Here is a 23,710-nt window from a genome sequence, read left to right on the forward strand (position 1 = left end):
TTTGAGTTTAATTATTTTTAAAGCTAAATATTTGTAATTTTATTGTTAAAGTGACTAATTTCTAAATCAGAGTTTGTGTATACATTGACAGAAGTGGTTTATGAGGTGTTTGGATTGTAATTATTACTAAATGGTTCTTTGATATGCAAAATGAATATCATGTTTATTTTTATTTTTGTTGGTTTTGTATTTAAATGGGGTGTTGATTACAATCTTTGTTTTCTTCTTTCACTTCCTGAATAAAGACCCATTCTGTTTGGACACAACATGGCTGCTGTATGTTTCTTCTTCTTGTTCCGGTGGCTTCTCATGTGCTGAGCAGGGAGACTTTAATGAGCTACGCTGTTTACTGTACGTGCACTACATGGTGAATAAGGGAAATAATGTGATTCATATAATCTGCAGTGCACTCTACTAAAATTTACTTCATAATGACTGAAAAACTGTTATAATCCACTGTTTTATATCAGTCATCACAGATACTGTAGTGTTGCTCTAGATATAAATTTCCATTCATAAAAGTTCTGGTTAAGAATGTCAAGCATTTGAATCATGGGTGAAATATAATGGCATTTATAGTCATTTTGAGGCTCTCTTGCTTAACTTGACTATTTCTTTATTCTTCTAGCTCACTACATTCCAGAGCAAAATGTTCTTCTTTCATCACTACACATCAAGAGGAGTTACTAGTTACTTTGCAGATCAAGATTTTACATAAAAGAAATATATACAGTAAGCTTGTAAAATGCAGTGTTTTGTTTAAGGAGTACACTGAGTCAGTATTCGACTCATAACATTGGTGAACTCACTGTTTTTTTTATAGAAATAGCACCAGCTCCAACAAAGCAGAACTTTTCATGTGCAGAACTTTAAGGCCTAAAGTGATTTAATTCTCCAATATTTCACAAAAGATTAAAGAAAACTTCAAAACAAGACAATGTGTAGCAGAACTCTTTTCCATTAATCATTAAACCGCTCAAATCTGTCCTGTGAGCCCTCCCCTCCTGAACCACTGGACTAAACAAGTGTCTAAAACTAGCTCCACCTTGATCAGCTACCACGGTCAAATGCTACTTGCCCATTCACACAACAGCACGAGAATCTAACAGTGACACATTTTTCACCTTCTGCACAATGACAGATTTTACTTTGGATGAATTTTGCTGATAACACTCCTTTACGTTCACATAAGGAATCTTCTGAGCGCTTAATAATAATAAATATTTCTTCCACCACTGGTGCAAATGTACATGTATTTTCTTGCATCTATTATATTTATTATATTATGAGACGAGTGACAATCTATGTACAGCATATGGACCTGTACATTTACATCCACAACACAAAACACCTGTGACTGCTTTTTTATGAAAGTGCAAATAGGTCAAATATATATAAGTCTAATCAACACATTCAATTACTTAATTAATAATCTCATTTGCAACCAGTCATGTTAATATATCATCTTGATTGTGGTGATACATTTTTCAGATAATTCCTATAAAGGTGACCTCAACCAACCATATGAGAAAAGGCAATGATCTAACCTCACCTCACTTTTGGCCCCATCTAGAGGTAAGTGTCAGAAATACAACTGACATTAACTGAAGTCAACATGGCACAAATGACTTCTGGCATTTATCAATCTGACTTTTCATGAAACAACGGCTTTACTTCTCCTCTGCGTGTCTGATATTTAAGGAGTCTTCATCCATGACATAATGGAGCTGACTCTGAATGCACACACAGTGTGTGCCGAGAGGATAGCTGTTGCCTGTTTGCCTCGGGAAATTTATGAGGCAGAGAGAAGGGAGTGGATAAGGGGAGGGAGAGGATGAGGGAGGGTTGGATGGATGGAATTCAGCCTGCTCCTGCTGTTTTTGTTGGTGCTGCTGCTTCTGCTGCTGCTGCTGCACCACAAGACGCTGTCAGCAGCAGCGACAAGTAACAGACGTCTGAGAGCACAGCAGCAAGAAGGCGAGTACCATGTTCACCAAGGACTCGGACCAGGAAGAAGACCGGACTCTGAGCACATAGGACCAAGACTCAGCAGTGAGAATCCTGATCAGCTCTGATGAACAGCTGCCAACTGTGGGGTAAGAACATTTGGTCACAGACTTCTGTCTGCAGTGTGTTGTTGACTATCACATCCTTGATTAGAGTGATAACTACAGACACACTGCTGTCTTTAAGACTTTAAGTTCCTCAGCTGAATGAATACCTTGAATATCTTTACAAATACTTGTCGGTGTGTGTCAGTGTGTGTGTGTGTGTGTGTGTGTACAGCTGGACCCACATGTCCTGTAAGCATGCATGGCTTCTTAGTGTGTGTAACTGCGTGTATCCAAATAAATACACGTACTATAAATAGTCCACAAGCTCCCTGAAAGGCTTTTAATAAAAATATCTGATTTCTTCTTTTTAAACTTTTTTAACACGATGACCTGGAATGACAAACCTCAAACCTCGTCTCAGGAATCATTGTGAGACTTCTATCTGACATCATTTAGAAACACCTTTGCGGTTGTCATAGAGACCACTGTCTCTGAAAGTGGACTCAGAAATGTTTAGTGAAGTACAGACAAACACAATCTTTTCCAAAGAATCTGCCTTGCTCCACCTATTTACTGGGAAGTAATAGAATGAGAACAGTGAGTTTTTTAATGGAGCTTCAGTGGGACATGAATGTCTTTATGTTGACTTTGTAACCAGAGGAGAGCTGCAGTCAGAGCCCCACAATGGCTATAAAATGGCTATAAAAAGTCTTACTTGTTACGTAATGATTAGTGTGTATCTGTGTGTAATCTAGTGTGTAATCTGTTTGTGTTTGCATGCATTCATTTAATGGCCTCGTGCATACGTACACATGCCCATGTGTGTAAAAAGAGGACCATTTTAATAATGATGACATCATTGCTGCAGAGCGGAACTGGCGGGCGGGGTTTCTCTCTCTCAGGACCTCACACTGGCTCCGTGACCAATTCATTACCCTCAAAATCAAAAACATACTAACACTAACGTGTGTGTGGAAGTATTTGTGTGTCCTTCCTGTCCATCTCATTATGTCTATCGTAACATATACTTGGCATCTTGCATCTTGTGTAATGCCAAGTGGAGCAATGAAAACACAGTTGTTTTTAAAGACGGACGTGGGGACGATCTAAAAACCTGACACACATGTTCCGAAGCCTCCTCCGGCCAGAGACAGCCGGCCAAGGAGCAGATGCAAAACTCATATTCTCACGCCCACATGGGCAAATATGCAAAGAACAAGGATTGTATTCATCAAATCCATAAATCACCCCGAAAGATTTTCCTGTAGAAGAATTTGTTCAGTATGTGTCTATATGTTGAGCATCTGAAAAGCTGCCAGACTGGCCTGAAGTGTGAAGTCACTCATTCACCACTGCTACTACTTTTGATCTCATGGTTATATTCCGTCAGCGAAACATGGTTAAACACGATGAAACCATTTCTCTGTCTCCCTCTCTGTGTAACATAAATGTATAATGTCTGATTCATTATCAGGTTCCCCTGACAGGAATTGTGCTGGATGTTATGTCATAACTTGGGAATGTTTTGGCAAAAAAAGAGAGAAGTCTTGGATCAGGGACAAAGGTTTCATCTGAGGTCTCTCTCATGCAATTCAGAGTTAGATGAGAACATCAGTGTGTGAGACAGAGTCAAATACCAATTGCTTCTTATTACAAGACTCACATCTGGCCTCATGCTGTAGTTGATCACCAATTTGATTCACTGCTTTGTTCTCTCTACGACCATGACAGCATCACTGCGTGTTTTATTGCCTTGTGAAAACTGATAATAGGTTCCTATTTCTGGTCGGAACCTGGCACCCGAACATGTTGTTTCTGTCTGATGTTCTCCTTCTCCTTCTCCTCTGCTCTTTTATATCTGCAAACACTTTCAGACACAAGGTTAAATCTTCAGGTCAGTGTGGAAAACAGAACAGACAGTAAAATTGTCATTTGTATTCACAGATTTGAAGATGTGGACATTGATGGGGGTGGTCTGTCTGTGCCACTGTGTCTTTGGACAGCTGTTTGAGACCAAGCTGAAAGGAGCGCCACGTCTGATCTGCAGTGTCCCCGGGTCACCGGGCCTGCCTGGCAAACCTGGTCTGAGTGGTCCCCCGGGAGCAGATGGGAATGTGGGTATCCCAGGAAGAGATGGCAGAGATGGCAGGAAGGGTGAAAAGGGAGAAAAGGGAGACACAGGTATAATATGAAACCTGAACAGATACAGCATCAGTTTATGTGTGCCAATAAATGAATACCAGCAGTTTGTGCCAAAGGAAAGTTTTTTTTTTTTTATCTGACAGCTGATATAAGCAGGAGCAATGAAAGAGAATATGAACTGATGAGTTCCACAGAAAAACCATAAATAGATTGTTTATGGAATGAAATGTCAGACAAAATATTCAAAGTAGGAGCTATTTACAACAGCACCCACTGCAGGCTGGAAGATAAATGACAAATCCACGTAAACAATGTCCCCAAAAGGCCGAGACCATCAGGGACGGTACAGAGCAAACACAGTCAGTATATCCTGTGTATTTTCCTAATCAGGAACAGTAAACAATATTAAACCATTCTCAACTCCTGGTTGACTTACTAGGTGTTTCTTCTCAAGCGTTCAACCATAACTCATAACTTTCCTCTTTTATAAACAAAATATATAGCAAATGTGGTGTGTGACTGGCTCAGGAGCTAAGATGCTGTCCATGAACTAGCCTGGGACCTTTGTTTTTTTCCTCCTTGTTTCATGTCCTTATATCAAATAAAAGAATAAAATCATTAAAAAATTAGAATTAAAAAAAAAAACTATTAAGTGAATCTTGAGTTTAGAATATTTGATCATTTTATACTTTATACTTTACTTTTTTCATATTTTACACAAACATGATCTAAGAGCTTTTTGCCTGGGTCGTATTTCTAAGTATAAGATCCAAATAGTAGTGGACAGAGGTAGCTTTCAGTACTGCAAGAAATGAGAGATAACATAAATGAGACTGCTTCATGTTTGCTCTTGCATATCGTTTCGCTGTTCGAATGCATTTAGCAAGGCATACTGAGTTTCTTTCCATCTGGCTGCTGCTCCATCATATTTCATATTTATACTCACTATAGGAGAGGCACTGCTGGACTGAGCCTATATTTTTATAAGGGCTGGGAAGGATCCAATCCACCAGTGTTCGAATGTGTGTGCGGATGACCTGCAGTTAATGTTTCTCTTACATGTCTTTAGGTTTCGCATTGAGGCAATTCTACCAAATTAGGAGATATTATACAACTGGTTCACAACTCTTCACCCAAATGTGAACTCTTCCAAGTATCCCTCAACACAAACAGTTTATCGTGGTTGTTCACAGCTTGGTGTAAACCTCTTCTTCTTTAGATTATGAACAAGTTAATATTTCATGTGGGTAAAGCTGGCATCATGTTGCAAAGAGATTTGGACAGACTGTGCCTGTCTCACCCACAGAAATACTGCACTGATACAATCTCTGACCTGCAATCAATCCATCAGTGATAAATAAACGTCATGACCTGCGCTTTCCATTATGTGTGGAGACAGGAATTCAGACACACACCTTTATCTTAACATGAAACTACATATTCAGCATAGCTGTCTGTCCTTGCACAAACATACAGTGTTCTTTAGCTCCAGGATATTTACACTGTAGTCAACTGGATATAAGACAGTTTGGAAGAATCAAGCCAAAACTGTGCCTCTTCAATGTCAAGGTGGCTCTGTTCCAAGTGTGACTTAATACATGTCACTGGGTGTGGAGTTGTGTTTCCATTGACTATTCCGCTCATAGTCTGGTTCAACAAGTGCAGAACAGAAACTCACATGGCAGGGGACAAAGAATAAGCAATACAAAAGCAAAAGCATCAATAATGGTGCAGAAATGATGATCCAAATATGATTTTTCTGTTTCAGGGTTCAAGGGCAGAGTTGGCCCAACAGGTAGGATTGGAGAACAAGGTGATCGTGGCCCTGCAGGCAAACGAGGCCCTACAGGAGAGAACGGAGATTTGGGCCCACCTGGTTCTCTAGGCCGTGAAGGACATAAAGGGGACAAGGGTGAACGAGGTCCACGTGGCACTGCGGGAATCTGCAAGTGTGGCAGCCTGCTGCCTAAATCTGCCTTCTCTGTGGGAATCACCAGCAGCTACCCTACAGAGAAAACCCCCATCAAGTTCAATAAGGTGCTCTTTAATGAGGGCGAACACTACAACCCACAGACTGGCAAGTTTATCTGTGCATACCCAGGCATCTATTATTTCTCATATGACATTACACTGGCCAACAAACACCTGGCTATCGGTCTGGTGCAGAATGGCCAGTATCGCATCAAAACCTTTGACGCCAACACAGGAAATCATGACGTGGCGTCTGGGTCCACTGTGATGTACCTTAACCCAGAAGATGAGGTGTGGCTGGAAATCTTCTACCATGACCAGAATGGTTTGTTTGCAGACCCTGGCTGGGCTGACAGCTTGTTCTCTGGCTTCCTTCTCTATGCTGACACAAACTACTTTGATTTATTGGCAGAGGACTACGCATAGAACCTGAAAAACACAAAGCTAACCAAAAACTGCTACTGTCACTGGTATTTTGATACTGTTATTACACATATGGTATGGTCAAACTATATTTTTATACAAATGTTTGTACTGCTAGTCATATTATTACTATAGAGTCTTATCTACTGATTATATCATTTGATAAAGCTTGAATCAGTTTCTGATGTATTTGTTTTGAGTGGAAGTCAATAACTTAAATAAACATTGTTGACAGGTTGAGTTTGATTTGGAGTTTTTCCTCTAGAAAAAGACAAAACTGAAACGTGTGAGAAAAACATTTAACAAAACGTAATATGAACCGTTAAAACGGAGCTGCTATTGGAAATATTGCCAAAAACAACAGCCTTAAGGGAGCATTCCATGTTGGCGTTCTGCAAAGCGCATTTTTTTGTGGCTTCTCGGAACCCGTAGTGAAGAGTTCATTGCGTCATTACGTTAGTTGATTGACAGTCTGTCGGACGAATGGAGTTCCAACACTGCCGAGGGTTGTCTGCACCGGCGTTTGTTTCCAAGGTAGGTTGAAACGTAGTTTATCTCGTTACTAGGCAGCGGTAACGGCCGTGCTACTGAGGGAGAATAATTTACACAGACTAGACCACAACAACATTAGACATAGTCAGAGCCATTTAAGCACGAGAAAATTATTGTAAAAACAACTAACATCGTCAACCTGGCCTCCTCAAGGTACTTGTTCCCGCCTTGGTTTCTTCCATAAACGACTCTAAAGTAGCTATTCCGTCTCTGAAAAGCCACATTTAGCCATCTTTAGCTAGCTAAGATAGCCTTTAAGTTAACGTTAGGTCTTCTTTAAAATAACCCCCTCTTTTATTCTAGTGACATTCGAGAAAAACTGCGGAAGAAAGGGCGTGCTTTGCAAGAAAGTTTGGTAAAAAACAAAAATGAGGACGACGTTCAGGTAAAGTCTATCATAGTTAACTTAAATGAATGCTGTTAAAGGTTTAAGTTAAGTCTTGTTTTGCTACTTTGGACACCCAGCATCAAATGAACAAGAGCCCTCCCCGACAAGACTCAACATGACCCGGAGGAGAGGCTCACTTTATACACACTCAAGAAATACACAGGGACAGAGATAAGAGAGCTGCTAACGCTTTAGTAAATGTAATTGTACTCAATAGGCTCTGGTTCCATCTACTACGTTGAGTGAGGAGAAACGACACACCACAATGAAGGTTGGTGTGTGTTTGTTACTGTAGACTGTAGATCAACCCCTCCATTCGTCTGTACTGCTGGCTGCCTGACTCAACCTCTCTACTGTATAGCCTTTTCATATGAATCCTCTTTCATTTTAAGAACTGTGAATGCAGCTGCAGTTCTGTTGCTGCTTGTCTTAACTGTGGGTTTGTGAAACAACAGGAACCTCAAGGCAGTGATGAAGATCCAGGAGAGACACTCAAACGCACGTTACGGGCTCAGAGACAGAGGAGGAAGAAGAGGGTAAATCTTCCTCTGGCACCCTCTCAGTCCTCATTCCCTTATTCTTTAATTGTACCCACTTATCAGCTGTAACAATAAACTGTTAATCCCCGCCCAATTTCTTGTTGTATTTTAGCTGCTTGAACAGTCTTCAGCTCAGGAGTCCAATGATGATGTGGAAGAAATATCCACCATTCAGCCCCACAGTGAAGATGAGGAATCAGCTGAGGGGGCAGCTGACCCAGTGGTTTTGTCCAGACCTCCAACTGGTTCTCAGAGTGGTTGGTGTCCATGATCTCGCTAAAACGGCCTCGCCTTTTATACTAGTTGTTCCTTTATCCTGAAGTGCATGGATATGTTTCACTTTCATTTCAACATAGTGAGCCAAACTTCTCAAAATACAGCCACAGAAACACTTTAAAGTAAGAATTAAAAACAACGAAATTACTGTTTAAATCTGTAAATATCTTATGAAACAATAAGTAAACAAATCTGAGAAGCTGACCAAGCACTCAGCAGCATCATTAGGTAAAAGATAGAAATGATTTAGTCTGTAAGTACTGAGGTTTGATAACTGGCCATATACAATACTGAGTATTGTTGTTTCATGATGTTCCTCTGTCTTCTAGGTCTCTCCCCAAGACTTAAACTTACTTCCCACTCTCAGCGTTTAGACAGCTTTGTGACACGACACTTGGAGGAGAAGCTGAGAGCAGCCAGAGTAAGACTAGTTTTCTTTTTTCCACATAAACCAGTTTTGGGTTTGAATAAAAATTTGAAAGATATCTTTTCCAAAATCCTCTTGTTTGATAAAAATGTCTAATTGCTGACTCTTGATGAAAAGTACCTATGCATAATGAATGGCTCTCGTATTCCAGTCTAAAGGTGAGAGCCTTCAGCAAGAGGAGGAGGTCTCTCTTGAGCCAGCCAGTCGCCTCCAAAGCCTCAGAGACAGAGACACTGTAACAAGGTTTGACCAAGAGGTGAGCATCTACATCAATAACCATGATTGTACCCCTGTAATACAGACCAGCAGTGGAAGGTTAACTACCAGAGTTTTACAGGTTGATCCCGACAGAGCTGGAAGACATGATGTCCCTCTGGACCTCAGCAGCAGGGTCAAGTTCAGAGGAATGGCAAAACGAGTAAGGCTTTAAAAAAAAAACAATTCAATCCTTTATGTGCAAATCGTTTGTATCGTTGCATTTATTGATTTATTCTTTTCAAATACAGGCAGAGAGTGGCCTACCGACTGCTGAGGAGTCATACAATTTCTTTACATTCAACTTTGAGCCAGATCCACAAGATGAGGCGGAGAGGATTAGCAGGAAAAGACAAAAACAGAAAAAAACAGCTGAGGATGACGGAGATGAAGAAGGACGAGATGAAGCTGAAGAAGATGGTGAAGTAGATGAAGATAATGAGGATGAAAGGGAAGACCAGGTAAGACACCAACAATTTTGTAAGTAGTCACTTGTCGTGTTGACTTTTCCAATTGTGTGACTGTTTCTAATACATTATGTGAACCATACAAAAACTACACCTTTAATTATATTGAGGCTTATTACAGTTGGTTAAGCAGCATGTTTTCAGCATTTGCATCCATTACGTGAGAAATACAATACAATACAATACATTTTTCATGTTTGACTGTGAGGGTACGGAATATTTAATTTGAAAAAGACATTTTGATGCTTAGCGTGTGAGTTAGGACCATATTTAGTGCTTGTTTCATCTCTTCCTCTTTGGTCTGCTACATTATCATAATGCACATCTATGTATAATCGCACTTGCAGTTGCATAAGACTCAAGCAGGTTTCAAATGCCTCATATTCTTTTTCCCGCCTTAGAGTGAAGAAGCTCCTCTTGTACGAGATGCAGAGGAGGATTTATTCGTCATTGAACAGTCGTCCCAAGACTTCCTGGAAGTGAGGAAAGCAGAGTATGTTGGGTACCAAAAACTTATTCAGAGGGAGAGAAACAGTGAGCTTCTCTTTACGCCAAGTTTTCAAACAGGTATTCCGTCATGTACTAAACCACCTTATTCCAATGCACAACTCTTAAATACTATGATGTCAGCTTTATCTTTCTGTTCAGTATAATAACTATTTATTTATTACAATCACAGTTCCAACCTCCATTAAACTGCCTGAAAACATGAAGCCCCGTTATCTAGAGGACGAGGGTCTGTATGTAGGGGAGAGGCCTCCTGTGTCACTGACTAATGAGAATATTCTGGAGAACCGCATTTTGAAGATGGAAGAGGTAATCTCAACCAACATGCCCAACCGTTCAACAACATCACTGGTTCTGAAGCTTCCAGGAATTCTCTAAAATATGTCTGTTTTTATTTGTATCACTTGTTAAGGGAAGGAAATGGTTTGGAGATGACGGCAGGATCATAGCTCTGCCTGACCCCATAAAGGAATCATCTACAAGACCCCCTCTCTTCCACATGGAGGAGGACCTGGACCCTGCACTGCAAACTGTATACAGGAAGGTCAGGCACATGCCCACTGTGACTCTCACTTCGATCACATCTAAAGCCCTGTGCACATTCATGCACGGAAAGGGTTGCAGCGCCCTCAGATTTGAGTGTTCTCTAACCCCTTTGCCATTTTGAAAGAAAGCTGAAGGGCAGTTTGACATTTGATACAAAGGAACATGGGGGGGGGGATTTATCAGGGAATAGAGCAGAGAGGTGGAGGCTGACACATCTGTGGCGCCATCGTTACAGACAATATACACTTACATCTAAACTCCAACACGGCATCATGGGTAATGGAACTAATACAAGCTGTGAAGTTACCTTTGAAGAAGAGCTGACATAAAAATTAAATATTAGGTTTATATGCATTTACCTGTTCTTAATATTGGCTTTTGCTAGAAACAAGACAGTGGATTATTTTCATCATCCATTAATCTGCTGATTATTTTCTCAATTATCAATCAATCTTAAACAAAGGGACAAATCCACACAAATCACCCTGAAGAACCAGGTAATATAGGTTATGTATTTTTGTTGAAAAATTGATTAAACAATTTACTTATTATCAAAATAGTTGCCAATTAATTGTCTGTCAATCTACTAATCAATTAAAAGACTAATTGTTTAAGCTCTAAAGTAGAGTTTGGCAACAAAGCAATAAATCTGTTAAATAAAAAGAGCTGTAGTACATGAGCTAATCAGTTAATGAGCTACTTGTTGCAGCTCGAGTGAAAACAGAAATGTATTAAATATCTCTTGTGTTACATGTGGTTCACTTCTTTCATCCACTGATTCATAAAGGATGGTGAGTTATGTGTTCTCTCTGAGTTCAATCTGGATTTCATGATTCATCTGCATCCTTATGAAAAGCAGTTAATTCTAGACTTTACTAATCACAATTTTGGAAATGGTGTGACTGACAGTAGAACCAAAATATGGCCACTACTGTACATAAACCCTCAGTGAACTGATGATGGTTACACATATCCAAAGCAGTGTTAAGCTCTGGTTCACTGGATAGGAAACAAGTCTGCATCACCTTAGTACCATCAAAGATCTTCATGTATTTTTTTTAAATTCAGGAGATAGGTGCAGCTGTCAGAGGTGATCATCTGGGAAACAGAGCATTCGTTGTACTTCAGTTGGGTGTTTATGGTACATTATTGTCATGCATGACATTACATTACATTACAGCACCCCCTAATGGGGCTATTAATCCAGCCAACAATTTCATGCTTCCTTAAGTTTGCACACATACTTAGACACATACAAGCAAAGCACAGGCGCTGAATATATTTCATAGCGATCATTATTTTACAGAACATCACATGATGGATGATGTTATTCAATCCACCAGGCAGTGAAGTCCAAGTATGCAGATCTGTACATCACCGGCACAGCGGATGCTGAGGGAGATTACCAACTTGATGTTGATGTTGCTGGTCTGATCTTCTCCCATCACCCTCTCTTCAGTCGTGAACATGTCCTGGGCGCCCGTCTAGCTCAGTTGTATGATCAGTACCTCACCAGGCAGCACAATAACCTCACAGGACACCTTACTGACAAGGTAAACTCCACCAGCTGACTAACACTAAGCCTTCATATCTGTAGAATACATTTGAAATGTTCTTTTATTATTAAAAGAGGCTATATATATATATATATGTGTGTATATATGCAGTTTATTTAGTATTTTCTGTCTGCTGCAGCTGAATGGATTGAGGAGTGCACTACGGAATATGCTTGAGATCCACGGCAGGCAGAGCCTCACTCAGGCCATGCAGCAGAGGATATCTGAGTACAGTCTGGAGGTTCGGTGAGTTCACCAGATTGTCTCCAATCCAAGTCCTATTCAGCCTAGAAGCATGTACAGTACCCTTGGAACTATGACAATCAATATTCCTGCTGTATGTTTGTCCTTCAAACTATCATAGAAACACACGGCAGCTGCGAGACACTGAGCAGGAGAAAGACCGGACTCTGCTGAAGAACATAGTTAAAGTGTGGAAGGAGATCAAGGCCCTAAGAGAGTTTCAGAAGTTCACCAACACACCTTATAAGCTCTACCTCAGAAGGTAGATCTCTACATCTCTAGAATGTTATTGCTTTACAACCCCTAACAAATACAATGGCAAGAAAAAATATGTGAACCCTTTGGAATGACCTGCTTTTCTGCCCTGATTTGTCATAAAATGTGATCTGATTTTCATCTAAGTCAAAAATGTAGACAATCACAGTGTCCCTAAACCTGGGCACCAATAACCTCAAACAAGAGCTTCCTGATCAGATCTGCTCAATGTTCAGGGGAGGATTGGACCATTCTTCTTTAAAGAGCTGCTTCAGCCCAGACATATTCTCGGGATGTCTGGTTTTCACGTTTCTATTCAGGACAGAGGGACAGGATCAGAGGCAGCGAAGCTCCAGATCATGATGCTCCCTCCACCCAGCTTCACCTTTGGGATGATGATGTTGGGATGTTAGTATGCAGTTCCCTTTCTACACCATGCATAGTGCTGCATGTTTTCCCCAAACAATTCAACCTTAGTTTCATCAGTCCATAAAACATTTTCCCAGTATATTTAAGGACATGTTTGTACATAAATGGAGGTAATTCCTAAGAGTTCACTTACTTTTTCCTGCCACTGTATTTACCGAATAATGTGTCTGTTATCTTGTTGTGTCCTACATATTCTCCTATGTTACTAATGTCCCGTGGTGTCCACATTTGCTCCAGAGAGAATGTAGACCGGCCGTCAGATGAGCAGAAGTATGAAGATGAAATCTTGGCAGAGGTTGAGGAATTGGAGGCTGAGAGTGAGGAGGACTACCAGAGAGAGCTGGTTGAGTACAGGAAACAGCTGGAGGAGTGGAAGCTCTCGAGAAGAAAACAGGTGCCTACCGACAGTATTTACTATTTATTTAGCTTAGCTCAGTCATTTTCTTACACCTGATTAGATATGTTTATTAGCATCATTAGTTTCTGAGAAAAAAAAGTTAAAATTGTGGTTTGAGATCAGAATAGCCTTGTATATTGTGTGCATATATAAACATATAATGATACCCAAGCATGCTGTATATCTTGTGTTCCTTGTTTTCAGAAAACCAAAAAGAAAAAGAGAAAAAAGAAGAAGAAAGGACAGGTACAGGGCGATACAGAAGAAGAAGAAGAAGACCAAGAGTTGAGCGAATCAGAAGGGCCCGTTGAAGAAGACCTCCCAAAGCCAGAGCCTCCTAAGAAGCCAGACTTTGACTCTATAGAGCAGCAAGTCAGAGAGAAAGCCTCTAGGATACGCAGGAAACCAGGAGAGTCCATCCTGATCCCTGAGCTGTCGGCATCCGGAAAGATCACCGCCAATGAACTCTGCCCCAGGTATGAGCAGAAACATGGAGAATGTCTGTTTCTTCAGACAGATTTTAGAGAAGATTTTAATTTAATAAAAGTATGCAGAAACAACAAATAAATCCACTTGTGTCACGATACTGCAACTTGAATTAAGGCTATTGTGAAACAGCTTCATTTGTCTTTGAAACTAATGAAATGATCTCACCCCATGGTTGATTCCTCTCTTGTTTTGAGAAAAGCAAGATGATCGAAGACGGTCTGCACTTTGATTGTGGTACAGTGGATGTTTTATCATTTTGTTTTCCCCTTGTTGTAGGGCTGAAATAGCTCGAAGAGAGGATATTTCAAGGCGCTCTCTTTTCATCAAGATTCTATACAATGACAAAGAGGTTTCCCGAACTGACAGCCGCTCCCTGAACAGTGATTTCAGAGTGCACTTTGGTCAGATTTTCAATCTCAAAATAGTTAACTGTCCTCAAAGCATCAACTTGCAGGTACAGTACAGAAATAAATATTAAGTGTGCTGCTGCTGATAGATGGCCACAGGAACTGTATTCTCACCATTTCTGCACATGTATGGTTGTGCACTGTTTGTGGGCAGGTGTTTGAGGAGATTGGATCATCATGTTCCCTCCTGGCTGAAGTGTTCGTCCCTGTGCCAGAACCCTCGGTCTTGACTGGTAACGGCCCTCTGGAAGAATTTGAGTTTAGCAGCAACCAGAGAGAGATGTTTGACCATGAGGGAGTTGGAAGTGGTAAATGTCTAAATTTGAAACCATTTCAGTAACAAGCCAGCTTGTCATTTAACTTATCTCAGTCCCTGTCCTCCTGTCTCTCGTATGTCTCTTCAGATGTCCCCCTCTCCTTTGAGGCTGATGGCAGTAACAAACAGATCCTGCTGACCTCCGGTAAGCTGTCGTGCTGTGTTTCTTGGGGCATTGGGGAGGATGATGTACCGCTTGCCCCTCCTGTGTCTCAACACCCTGCTGGCGTACACAGGTAGTATCACTTTAAGTACACTATTGGAGGTTTTACATTCTTTAGCTCATGAACTACAAACCCTGTATTATTTACATCCCTTCTGAGCATTTTACAAAGCATAGCACAGGTGGTTATATTCATGAATGCATTTTCCTACTCTCTAGCCAGCCAGTGGTTTCAGTTTATGTCAGCATGATATAAACTTTGCAGCTTGAAACTTGTTTAATTCAATTCAATATTTTTTTATTTGTATAGCGCCAAATCATAACAAACATTATCCCAAGGCACTTCATAAGCTAAGGTCAAGTCATAGAATATTATATTATAAAGAGAAACACAGCAGTTCACAATGAGCAGCACTTGGCAACAGTGAGGAGGAAAAACTCCCTTTTAACAGGAAAAAAACAGAACCGGACTCAGGGTGGGCGGAGGTCTGACTCGACCGGTTGGGTTGGGGGGGGGTACTCTTAGTCAAATTGCCATACCATAGACATTCCCATGCATGCTTATTGTATGTGTTTTCAGCTGTATTCTCTAATAACAAAGCTCATAAATGAAGCTCAAGGCTCATTAATTGTTGATGTAAATAGGTAACTCATAGCAGGTTTAGAAAAATAGTCTTTAGTTTTATTGTGTTCACAGTGTGGAGTTTATGACCTAAAACACCTTGTGCTTTGTCAATGTAACACATGACTCAAGAACACTGTAGCTTTTAGTCATTTTAATCACTTTGTGTTTCAGTGGCTTGGCCCGTCTTGATGCCGTCACATATATTGGTGCATCTGGACTCTATGACATGAAAAAAATTGGGGAGTGGGCCACACAGTCACGATTGGACCCCAATGATCCAAAGAATGCCTCCATCATGCAGCTACTCAAGGTGGGTACCAGAATACAGGACTGTGCATCACAATGACGTCTCAACAACCCCTGGAGACTTCAAGTTTTTCATTTTTGTAACGAACACTTTCTCTCTTTGTGTCTGTGGTTCACCAGGTGGCCAGCAGTGGAGAGGTGACAGCTCCGGAGTACTTCCGTCTGGAACAGCTCCAGGAAGAGTTTAACTTTGTGACTGATGAAGAGTTTGAGAGGTCCAGGAGATTTCGCCTGCTCAGGCTCCGGAGCCAAGAAGTTGCAGAGTTTCGAAATTACAAATTTATTCCTGCTATGGAGAGAGAAGTCCCTGATAAGACGTTCCAGGTCAGCCTTCCAAATATTTACATGATGTAGAATATTATGAATATGGCAGAATGAGGATGAGGATTTTCTTTGTTTAAAATGATTTCAGGAGTATGAGAAGAGACTGAAAGAAGGAGAGATTATTGACACCAAAGAACATCTGGATTCACACAGAGCTTTGGTTGCCAAATACCTTCAGAAAGTAAGAAACACATTTGATCTAAACATATTTCTAACCCAGTATTTAGCATATGGTTGCGCTTAGTGTAACATATTTTGGAATTTTCCCACAGATCCGAGAATCAGTCATCAACAGATTTCTTCTTGCCAAGCATCACTACCTCCTGTCAGACATAGTTGTAGAAGAGGAGATACCTAGCATTGGGTAAATACCCCCCGCCAACATTAACTCCCAGCCTTTATGCTTGTGTTATGCATGTTATGTGTTACAGTAAACATATGTCTTTCTTGTCAGTCACTAAATACTAAAGGCTACTCTGTGTATTGTAATGTATCATTTCTGTGGACGCCACGCTTATTCGTCTTGTCAGATAGAATTGAAAAATGACTGAACTCCCTGCTCCAGTTGTAAAGAAAAAGATTAGATAACTTGGAGTACCTTGAACTGTGGGATCAACAGCCAAATCCACCTATCAGAAAGAGTGACAGGGCCTATATAAACCACAAGCTGGTGTAAGTATGTTTCTTGGCCTGATGTTGTTTCGGTTTATTTGATCTCGACTCAACACTGCATTCCCCTGCCTGAGTAATACTGTTCTCTGGAACTGTTCAAGGTGGTGTCTCAGAGCAGGTCTCACAACATGTGGACATGATGAGAGAAAATCAGAAATTAATTTCAGTCTTCGATGATGTCTGAGCAGATTTATGCACGTTGATGTACACCAGTGTCAGTCAGACTGTTAAGTGTTTCTTTGCACATTTTTTTCATTATTGAGGTGAATGTTATAATTTCTTCTGTTCCATTTTTCTGATATTCTCCTGCTGTGCGTTTTTAACAGTGGTGCAGGTCCTGGGTATGTGCTTAGAGTTTCTTTCTTTTTCTCTAACCCCCTGTGTCTCTGTTTCTCCATTTAGTTTGAACCCTGAGAACCAGTACAGTAGTGACAGTCTGCCTTTTGTTGTATTCAGTCCTTCTAGGAATCTGCAGAAGATGTAGTCCAGTTTAAAATCATAAAACTTTGATAATAGATAAATGTTACCATCAATGAAATAGTAGTGAGGCACAAAAATGTTAAATTAAACTTTTTTTTTTTTTTTTTTAAATTAGGCAGTTTTGCCTAAATGTATTCATCTTGCGTTGGCTGCTATGATACTGAGAGATTGCTAACTGCAGAGTTGCTCTCTTCTTCATGACAAAGTATTGTAGCTGGACACAGTAGATACAAATTAAGCAACACAGTATAAACCAGTTTTTCTTACCGTGCCACCAAAGGTCACATGGGAATGAGATGTTGAGATTCCACATATCACTGTTTTGATGGCAAAATCGCAAATACCTGGAGGGACTGTGTACTGTTGGTGGTAATAATCCCATGAAAATGTGTACTTATACTTACTTGCATTCAGTCTGATGTCAGTTTAAATGAATGACTGAATCAAGGTGTTTGTTGTGACAGGCTTCTGGGACTCAACCTTTTCAAGCTGGCTGAGCCCAAGCGGCCGCTGAAACCTCAGAGGAAAGATAGAAAGAAGGTGACGGCTCAGAATCTGTCAGATGGAGACATCAAACTTCTGATCAACCTCATCCGGGCCTATGACATCCCCATCCGCAGACCCCAGAGCAAGTGAGTGTCCAGCGCACCAAGCCTGAATCAGAATACATTAGAGTCTAATGAAAGTCCTCATTTACCCTCAGGCATTTTCTTAAAAATATTAGTATTGTATTTCTGTTGTGATGACTTTTCAAGAGTTTTGACACTAGAGAAAATGCTGAACTTTGTTTTAATGCATTTTTATTGCAGTAAATCAGCACAGTCGCCTCAGAGCGCCATCCAGGTCGGCTCCGATTGGCTCCTCAGCCAGGTACAATACACCTTAACCCTATTGCAGAGCTTTCTGCAATGTGATCTGTATGATTTATATTATCTGTCCTTTTGTGTTATGTAGGTACAAGTGCGGCCATTCGTGGAGGTTTCCTTCCAGCGCACCGTACTTCAAACAACCACAGCGGATGGACCGAACCCCTGCTGGAACGAGGAGCTGCAGCTGCCATTCAGGTGAACAACAACAACAACAACAGTTTATTTCATGGCTTGACTTTTTTCTGGTGACATGCAGGTTCAGCATAGTCCCAGTACATCCAGTGGCTGGTAAGATGCATAACTAGCTGAGACAGTATCAGGAAGATTGAATGAAAGTTTATTTAATAGTTTCTAGTTCTATGTCATTTTAATTAGCACTTAATTGCGTTAATTTCAATAATGTAGCTGAATTCTGGCTTTCTTCTCTGCAGTGCCCCGAATGGTGACTACAGCACTGCAAGCTTACAGTCAGTCAAAGATGAAGTCTTCATCAGCATATTTGATGAGGTGGTTTATGAAACTGGAATGGTGAGTAAAACACTGTGATGTTCCGTTTCTCTCATCTCACTCACAGTGTTTGTGTGAGGATATGTTCCTTTAACTGCAGTGTTTTACTTTCAGAATGATGCAGACAGAGGGAAATCAATACACACCCGCACAGAGAAGCACTGGTTAGGTTCTGTCAGGATTCCTTTCAGCACCATTTATTCTCAGGCCAGGGTGAGAGTCCTGAGATGCTGTGGCTTTATTTACAGAAAAGGCACAAAAACTGTCTACACTATTGACTTATTTTTTTCATTTGCATCTGGCAGATTGATGGAACATTCAAGGTGAATACACCAGCAGTGTTGCTGGGGTACAGCAAGGAGCGGAGCCATGGCACTAATGATGGTTATGATATTTTGCGGAGCCTGAGTGAGGGAGCATTTATCACACTGTTCATCACCATTGAACCTCAGCTGGTGCCTGGGGAGTCTATTAGGGAGAAGGTAAGTCACATCCAGTGCAGACCTAAAGGATGGAGTGTGTATGCTTTTTAGTTCCCATTCTGCATCACTGTGTCATAATTCATTTATGTCTTTAGATTAGTTTCTTTTTTAATATTTTGACATTTATGTTCACATCCAGTTAATTTAAAGTGTATTTGTTTGATCATAGAAGTTTAACATCAGTATATTAATTTTCTCTTATTTTTTTCATCCTTTTGTGTCACTTACTTGATTTGTCTCTGCTGCATGTACTAGATAAAGGAAATTAAGGTAAAAGCCCTTTAGAACACTCATCCTCCTTTATTCATCTAATCCACCCATTCCTGAACACATTGTTCTCAAGGTATATTAATAAATATACATAGTGTTGACACCTGTATTCATCCAATTTTGACTTTGGTGTGCAGTTTGACAGCCAGGAAGATGAGCGTTTACTGCAGGCTTCAGAGAGATTTGAGCGGGATGCAGCACAGGGATATCCAGACAGACCCTGCATTACAACTGTCATAGACCTCAATGGGAAGACAGTCTTCATCACGCGTTATATTCGACCACTCAACCCCCCACAAGAGTTACTGGATGCCTTCCCTAATAACCCCCAGGAAACCACGGTCAGTGTGATTGAACTGAATATAGAAAGCAGCTGTCCAGTTGCCTGTATTCGTTATTTATTGGGGCCACTTCTTCTCTCTCTAATCAGGCCCTGGTCGCCCGGTTTGTCTCGCTCATCCCTTTCTTGCCAGACAGAGTTTCATTCTCCGGTGCCTGTGACCTGTGGAGCACCTGTGATGTGAGTCAACTCTCTGTGAGACATTGTTTTTGTAAAAGGAGAGAAATGCCCATCTTACGCTACCTTGTGTTTCCTCTTCTTGTTTATAGCAATTCCTCACCCTCCTAGCAGGAGATGAAGAAGAACATGCTGTACTGTTGTGCAACTACTTTCTGTCTATGGGCAAGAAAGCCTGGCTGATAATTGGCACTGCTATACCAGAGGTGGGTGACATCCATGTGTAAAACATGAAACAGACACTTTTTCATTAGTTAATGAGATTAGAAGTGTTTGTCAGGGTTATAAAAACAAGAGTATGGTCAAAGTGTGAAATTGAGGACGTAGTTGAAAACTGTAGTGGAACAGCTGTAAACAGCTGACGTCATTGAATCATAGGCCCTGTTCACACCTGGCGGGGGGGGGCACGGAGGGGTTGAGCGAATTACTGCTGCTCATAGCTTTAGAGTGAAATAAAGTTTTATTCATTTGAAATTGTAAAATATTTTGGTTCATTATAAACCGTTTTGGGACTAATCAGACTGTGGCAGAAGACGTCAGTAGAGTAGTTGGTCCTTCAGTGTTGCCAGGACACATTTGCGTTCACACTGACAAAACACTGTGGACACATGTGGCCCAGACCACCTCTGAATGTGAGTGATCAGATCTCAAATGCATCCTCAATGCGTCTTAGTTGCGTTCACACCCGAACTTAGAGCTGACCACTCACCTGAGATGGATGTTAATAGCTGGTTTCAGCTCTTTATCTGTTCTCTTCTCTCCTCCTCTCTGTGCTCACATATACAGTATTTTAATACAACTGAATTCACAATAAAGCTGTTCTCATTCACATGTTTTGTCTGAAGTTTGAAACAGTGACTGAAACATGGCACATTAAGACTACAGATTAACCAGCAGTCACCTCCAAGCTGCTGCTAAAATCCTGAATTTATAACCACAACGTTGTCTGACAAAATCACCAAACACATCAGTTCAAGACAAAGACTGAGCTGTGATTTCAGATGGATTTGCTGTAACATGATCAGTCACAGAGAAAGTTAGAAGAGACATTTTACTTGATCTCTCATACAACTGACCTTTCTGCCAGTTACCGATACAGAGAGGACAGAACTCGAGACTCTCTTCTATGGAAAGTAGCGAAGGTTTCTCACTAGATTTGTCGCTAAGAGCTGTTTTGGAAAAAAGTCTCTAAATATATCAACAAATACGCTAAGCACCACTGCAGCTGTAAACACCCCTCTAGTAGAACCTGTTGGTGCCGATTTATTTTGAAAGAGCAACAGCCAGTAGACACTCAGTCAGTCATTGGCAATCATGTTTATAGGGCTAGCCCTGCTGTTACGGTCCAGCTAATAGTGTGGAGGTTTTAAGGCCTTCAGTGGCAGCACTAAGCTCTCTGGTCTTTCTCTTTCTCAGGGACCCACAGCTTATGTCCTGACCTCTGAGCAGAGCCGCTACCTGATCTGGAACCCCAGCAGTGGTCAGTACTATGGCCAGTATGACACCTTCTGCCCACTGCAGACTGTTGGTTGCCTGGTCAACGCTGACAACGTGAGTGAGGAGAAAGCAGCTATATGTCATTAAATAAACTGTTCACAATGTGAAGTCTGACTCTTTAATAAGTTCCTGTTTGCAGCAAATAATTGACTGTTCTGTGACCTATCTAGGTGTGGTTAAACATTCAAGAGTACATCTCACCAGTAAGGATGAGTTTTGACATCACAAAAGCCAATTTGTGGAAGCCCTTTTTCTCCAGATCCTTCTCCCACCCTGGGCTGTCTAGTGTGCAGGTGAGTGGTCTTTATCCCTGTGTTGTCTTATCGTTGGTTTTCTGGTGATGTCATCCTTGTTTCACTAAATCTCTTCAGCCGGAGGAGCTGGTGTATCGGCGCACAGACAAAGCAGCTGCTGCAGAGCTCCAGGACAGGTGAGTAGTGGCAGGTGTCTTTATTACCACTAACACTGTGTCATGTGAATTTTTACTACAATCAAGATGACAATTTCACTCTCCACAGAATTGAGAAGATCCTGAAGGAGAAGATCATGGAGTGGCGCCCTCGTCACCCAACCCGCTGGAACCGCTACTGCACCACCACCCTCAAACAATTCCTGCCCAAACTGGAGCTGAGTGGGGGCCGGGACATGGCTGAGGGGCACCGTCATGAGTTGCAAAGCCTGCTGGGAGACAACAGGGTGAGTCTGAAATGGGTGTGACTCTAAAACAGCTACTGCACTGAGTCACCGTATGACATCAACATCAATCTATCATCTCAATGATCTCTGCTCTGTAAAAGCTGATGGAAAGCACATGATCTCACTTGGATGAGATTCATATCATAAATTACCACTAATAGTCATATGTTTCTATTTAGATCTCAGGATTCCCCCTGCATCTGCCATTCTCTGAGATTCAGCCCATCATAGAGGCGGTGTACAGCACAGGAGTCCATAATATTCAGGCATCAAACGTGGAGTTTGCCCTGGCTGTGTACGTGCACCCCTACCCCAATAACGTCCTGTCTGTGTGGGTGTACCTGGCCTCACTCGTCCGCACATGATACAGGAAACACTCATCTAACTGTTTATCACTGTGCTGCTGCTTCTGCATAAATGAACTTTAGCCTTAATGAAGCTAATGAATCTCACCTTTCTGAACTTTACAGTGTTGCTTCTCTGGTAAGAGAAAAGCCATGTTGAGGCTGAGGCGTGTGTTACTGTTGCACATAACATGCTACATGCACTGAGGTACAGAATAATATAAATATATAGGAACACTTACAGACCAATCTAGCACCACAACTAAAGATCGATCATACAGTTAAATAATTCAACCTCTGACCATATCAACAAAAACAGTATTAGTCTTTACAAAAATACTGCAGAGCTGTTAATATGTACATGTATGTAATTAACTGATAGCTCAGTGTGCTGGGCTCTTGAAATATGTTTCCCACGTCAATGCGTTGAGGCACAATGTCACATTTGCAAACCTTACAATTTGTTTTTTTCACAAGAATTAAAATAACTACAGAGTTTTGTTGTCACTGTTGTCTTATTTTGTTTATGAACTAAACATTGTAGGACTTTTGAACAGGCCAATAGATCCTGCTGCAGATCCATCAGACAAATGCAGCAGGCTGCTCCCAATCTGAGGGTGATTATTCCAACCAGATTGGTTTTCCAGGCAAACTGTGACTGCTGCAGAAGGAGTGTTGATCTGTACCCCACCTACAGAACATTCAGAGAGTGTCAGAACCCTTCACTGTTTTCACATTTTGGAAGTCTGTTCCTCTTACAGTTTTTCTCATACGCTTTGCCTCAATTCTCAAATTAGAAAAGCATTTTTCAAAACATTAAGCTTAAATCTCTGAACAATTAGTTTGGAGTTCAGAACAGATTAGAATTTCTCATTCATTCAAGCAAATTGCAGTGTTTTGGTACATGTGTGCAAAAGAGTAAGTACAATCCTCTACAAATCTGCACAAAAATCACTTGTATATGGCTGATCAAAACTGATTACCTGATTCTCAGGGAAACTGTCAAACTCTTCACAGCTTATAAACATTCTTTCATTGTTTGAGTATCACATGCAAAATGATCCATTCAATGATCAAAATCTGTCAGACATGCATGTATATGCTATAAATACCTATGACATGGAGTGTTTGTGATATCTGCTACAGTAAATTGGCTAAAGATCTGCCAGGTGAGAATAATGTACTGGGAATCACAATTAAGTTTGAAAGCATATATATATGGAGCTTTCCCACAGCACAATTGCTAACGTTTTTGACTGCCACAGAGGGAGTGTTGATCTGTATCCCACCTACAGAACATTCAGTGTCAGAACCCTTCA

General features: G+C 40.9%; 2 protein-coding genes across 3 annotated transcripts; both read left to right on the top strand.

Moving 5' to 3' along the window:
* The first annotated feature begins 1,867 nt into the window (after window positions 1-1,867).
* c1qtnf7 (C1q and TNF related 7) lies at window positions 1,868-6,827 on the top strand. Its single transcript, XM_023428761.2, has 3 exons — window positions 1,868-2,096; window positions 3,999-4,235; window positions 5,965-6,827. The coding sequence occupies exons 1-3, from the start codon at window positions 2,075-2,077 to the stop codon at window positions 6,591-6,593; spliced, it is 888 nt and encodes a 295-aa protein (XP_023284529.1). The 5' UTR covers window positions 1,868-2,074; the 3' UTR covers window positions 6,594-6,827.
* A 328-nt stretch (window positions 6,828-7,155) lies between these two features.
* On the top strand, window positions 7,156-22,887 carry cc2d2a (coiled-coil and C2 domain containing 2A). Of its 2 annotated transcripts, XM_087180024.1 has the most exons (39): window positions 7,156-7,295; window positions 7,446-7,527; window positions 7,748-7,801; window positions 7,986-8,066; window positions 8,182-8,326; window positions 8,675-8,766; window positions 8,924-9,028; window positions 9,110-9,190; window positions 9,279-9,488; window positions 9,896-10,061; window positions 10,174-10,310; window positions 10,414-10,545; window positions 11,891-12,100; window positions 12,243-12,349; window positions 12,468-12,608; window positions 13,268-13,424; window positions 13,632-13,903; window positions 14,193-14,370; window positions 14,478-14,631; window positions 14,728-14,875; window positions 15,599-15,737; window positions 15,854-16,057; window positions 16,146-16,238; window positions 16,330-16,421; window positions 16,631-16,729; window positions 17,674-17,841; window positions 18,019-18,079; window positions 18,164-18,273; window positions 18,510-18,606; window positions 18,700-18,798; window positions 18,891-19,067; window positions 19,475-19,678; window positions 19,768-19,857; window positions 19,947-20,060; window positions 21,271-21,405; window positions 21,522-21,644; window positions 21,723-21,781; window positions 21,870-22,047; window positions 22,227-22,887. In XM_087180024.1, exons 3-39 carry the CDS (start codon window positions 7,796-7,798, stop codon window positions 22,410-22,412), a joined length of 4,950 nt encoding a protein of 1,649 aa, XP_087036150.1. In that variant the 5' UTR covers window positions 7,156-7,295; window positions 7,446-7,527; window positions 7,748-7,795; the 3' UTR covers window positions 22,413-22,887. The 2 variants fall into 2 exon arrangements, with proteins under 2 accessions (XP_087036150.1, XP_023284458.1); XM_023428690.2 differs by lacking the exon at window positions 16,631-16,729.
* The last annotated feature ends 823 nt before the right edge of the window (window positions 22,888-23,710 follow it).

Source organism: Seriola lalandi, unplaced genomic scaffold (assembly GCF_002814215.2).
Source record: "Seriola lalandi dorsalis isolate HSWRI2012SDOR001 ecotype SW California unplaced genomic scaffold, Sedor1 jcf7180002054885, whole genome shotgun sequence".
Classification (NCBI taxonomy): Eukaryota; Metazoa; Chordata; class Actinopteri; order Carangiformes; family Carangidae; genus Seriola; species Seriola lalandi.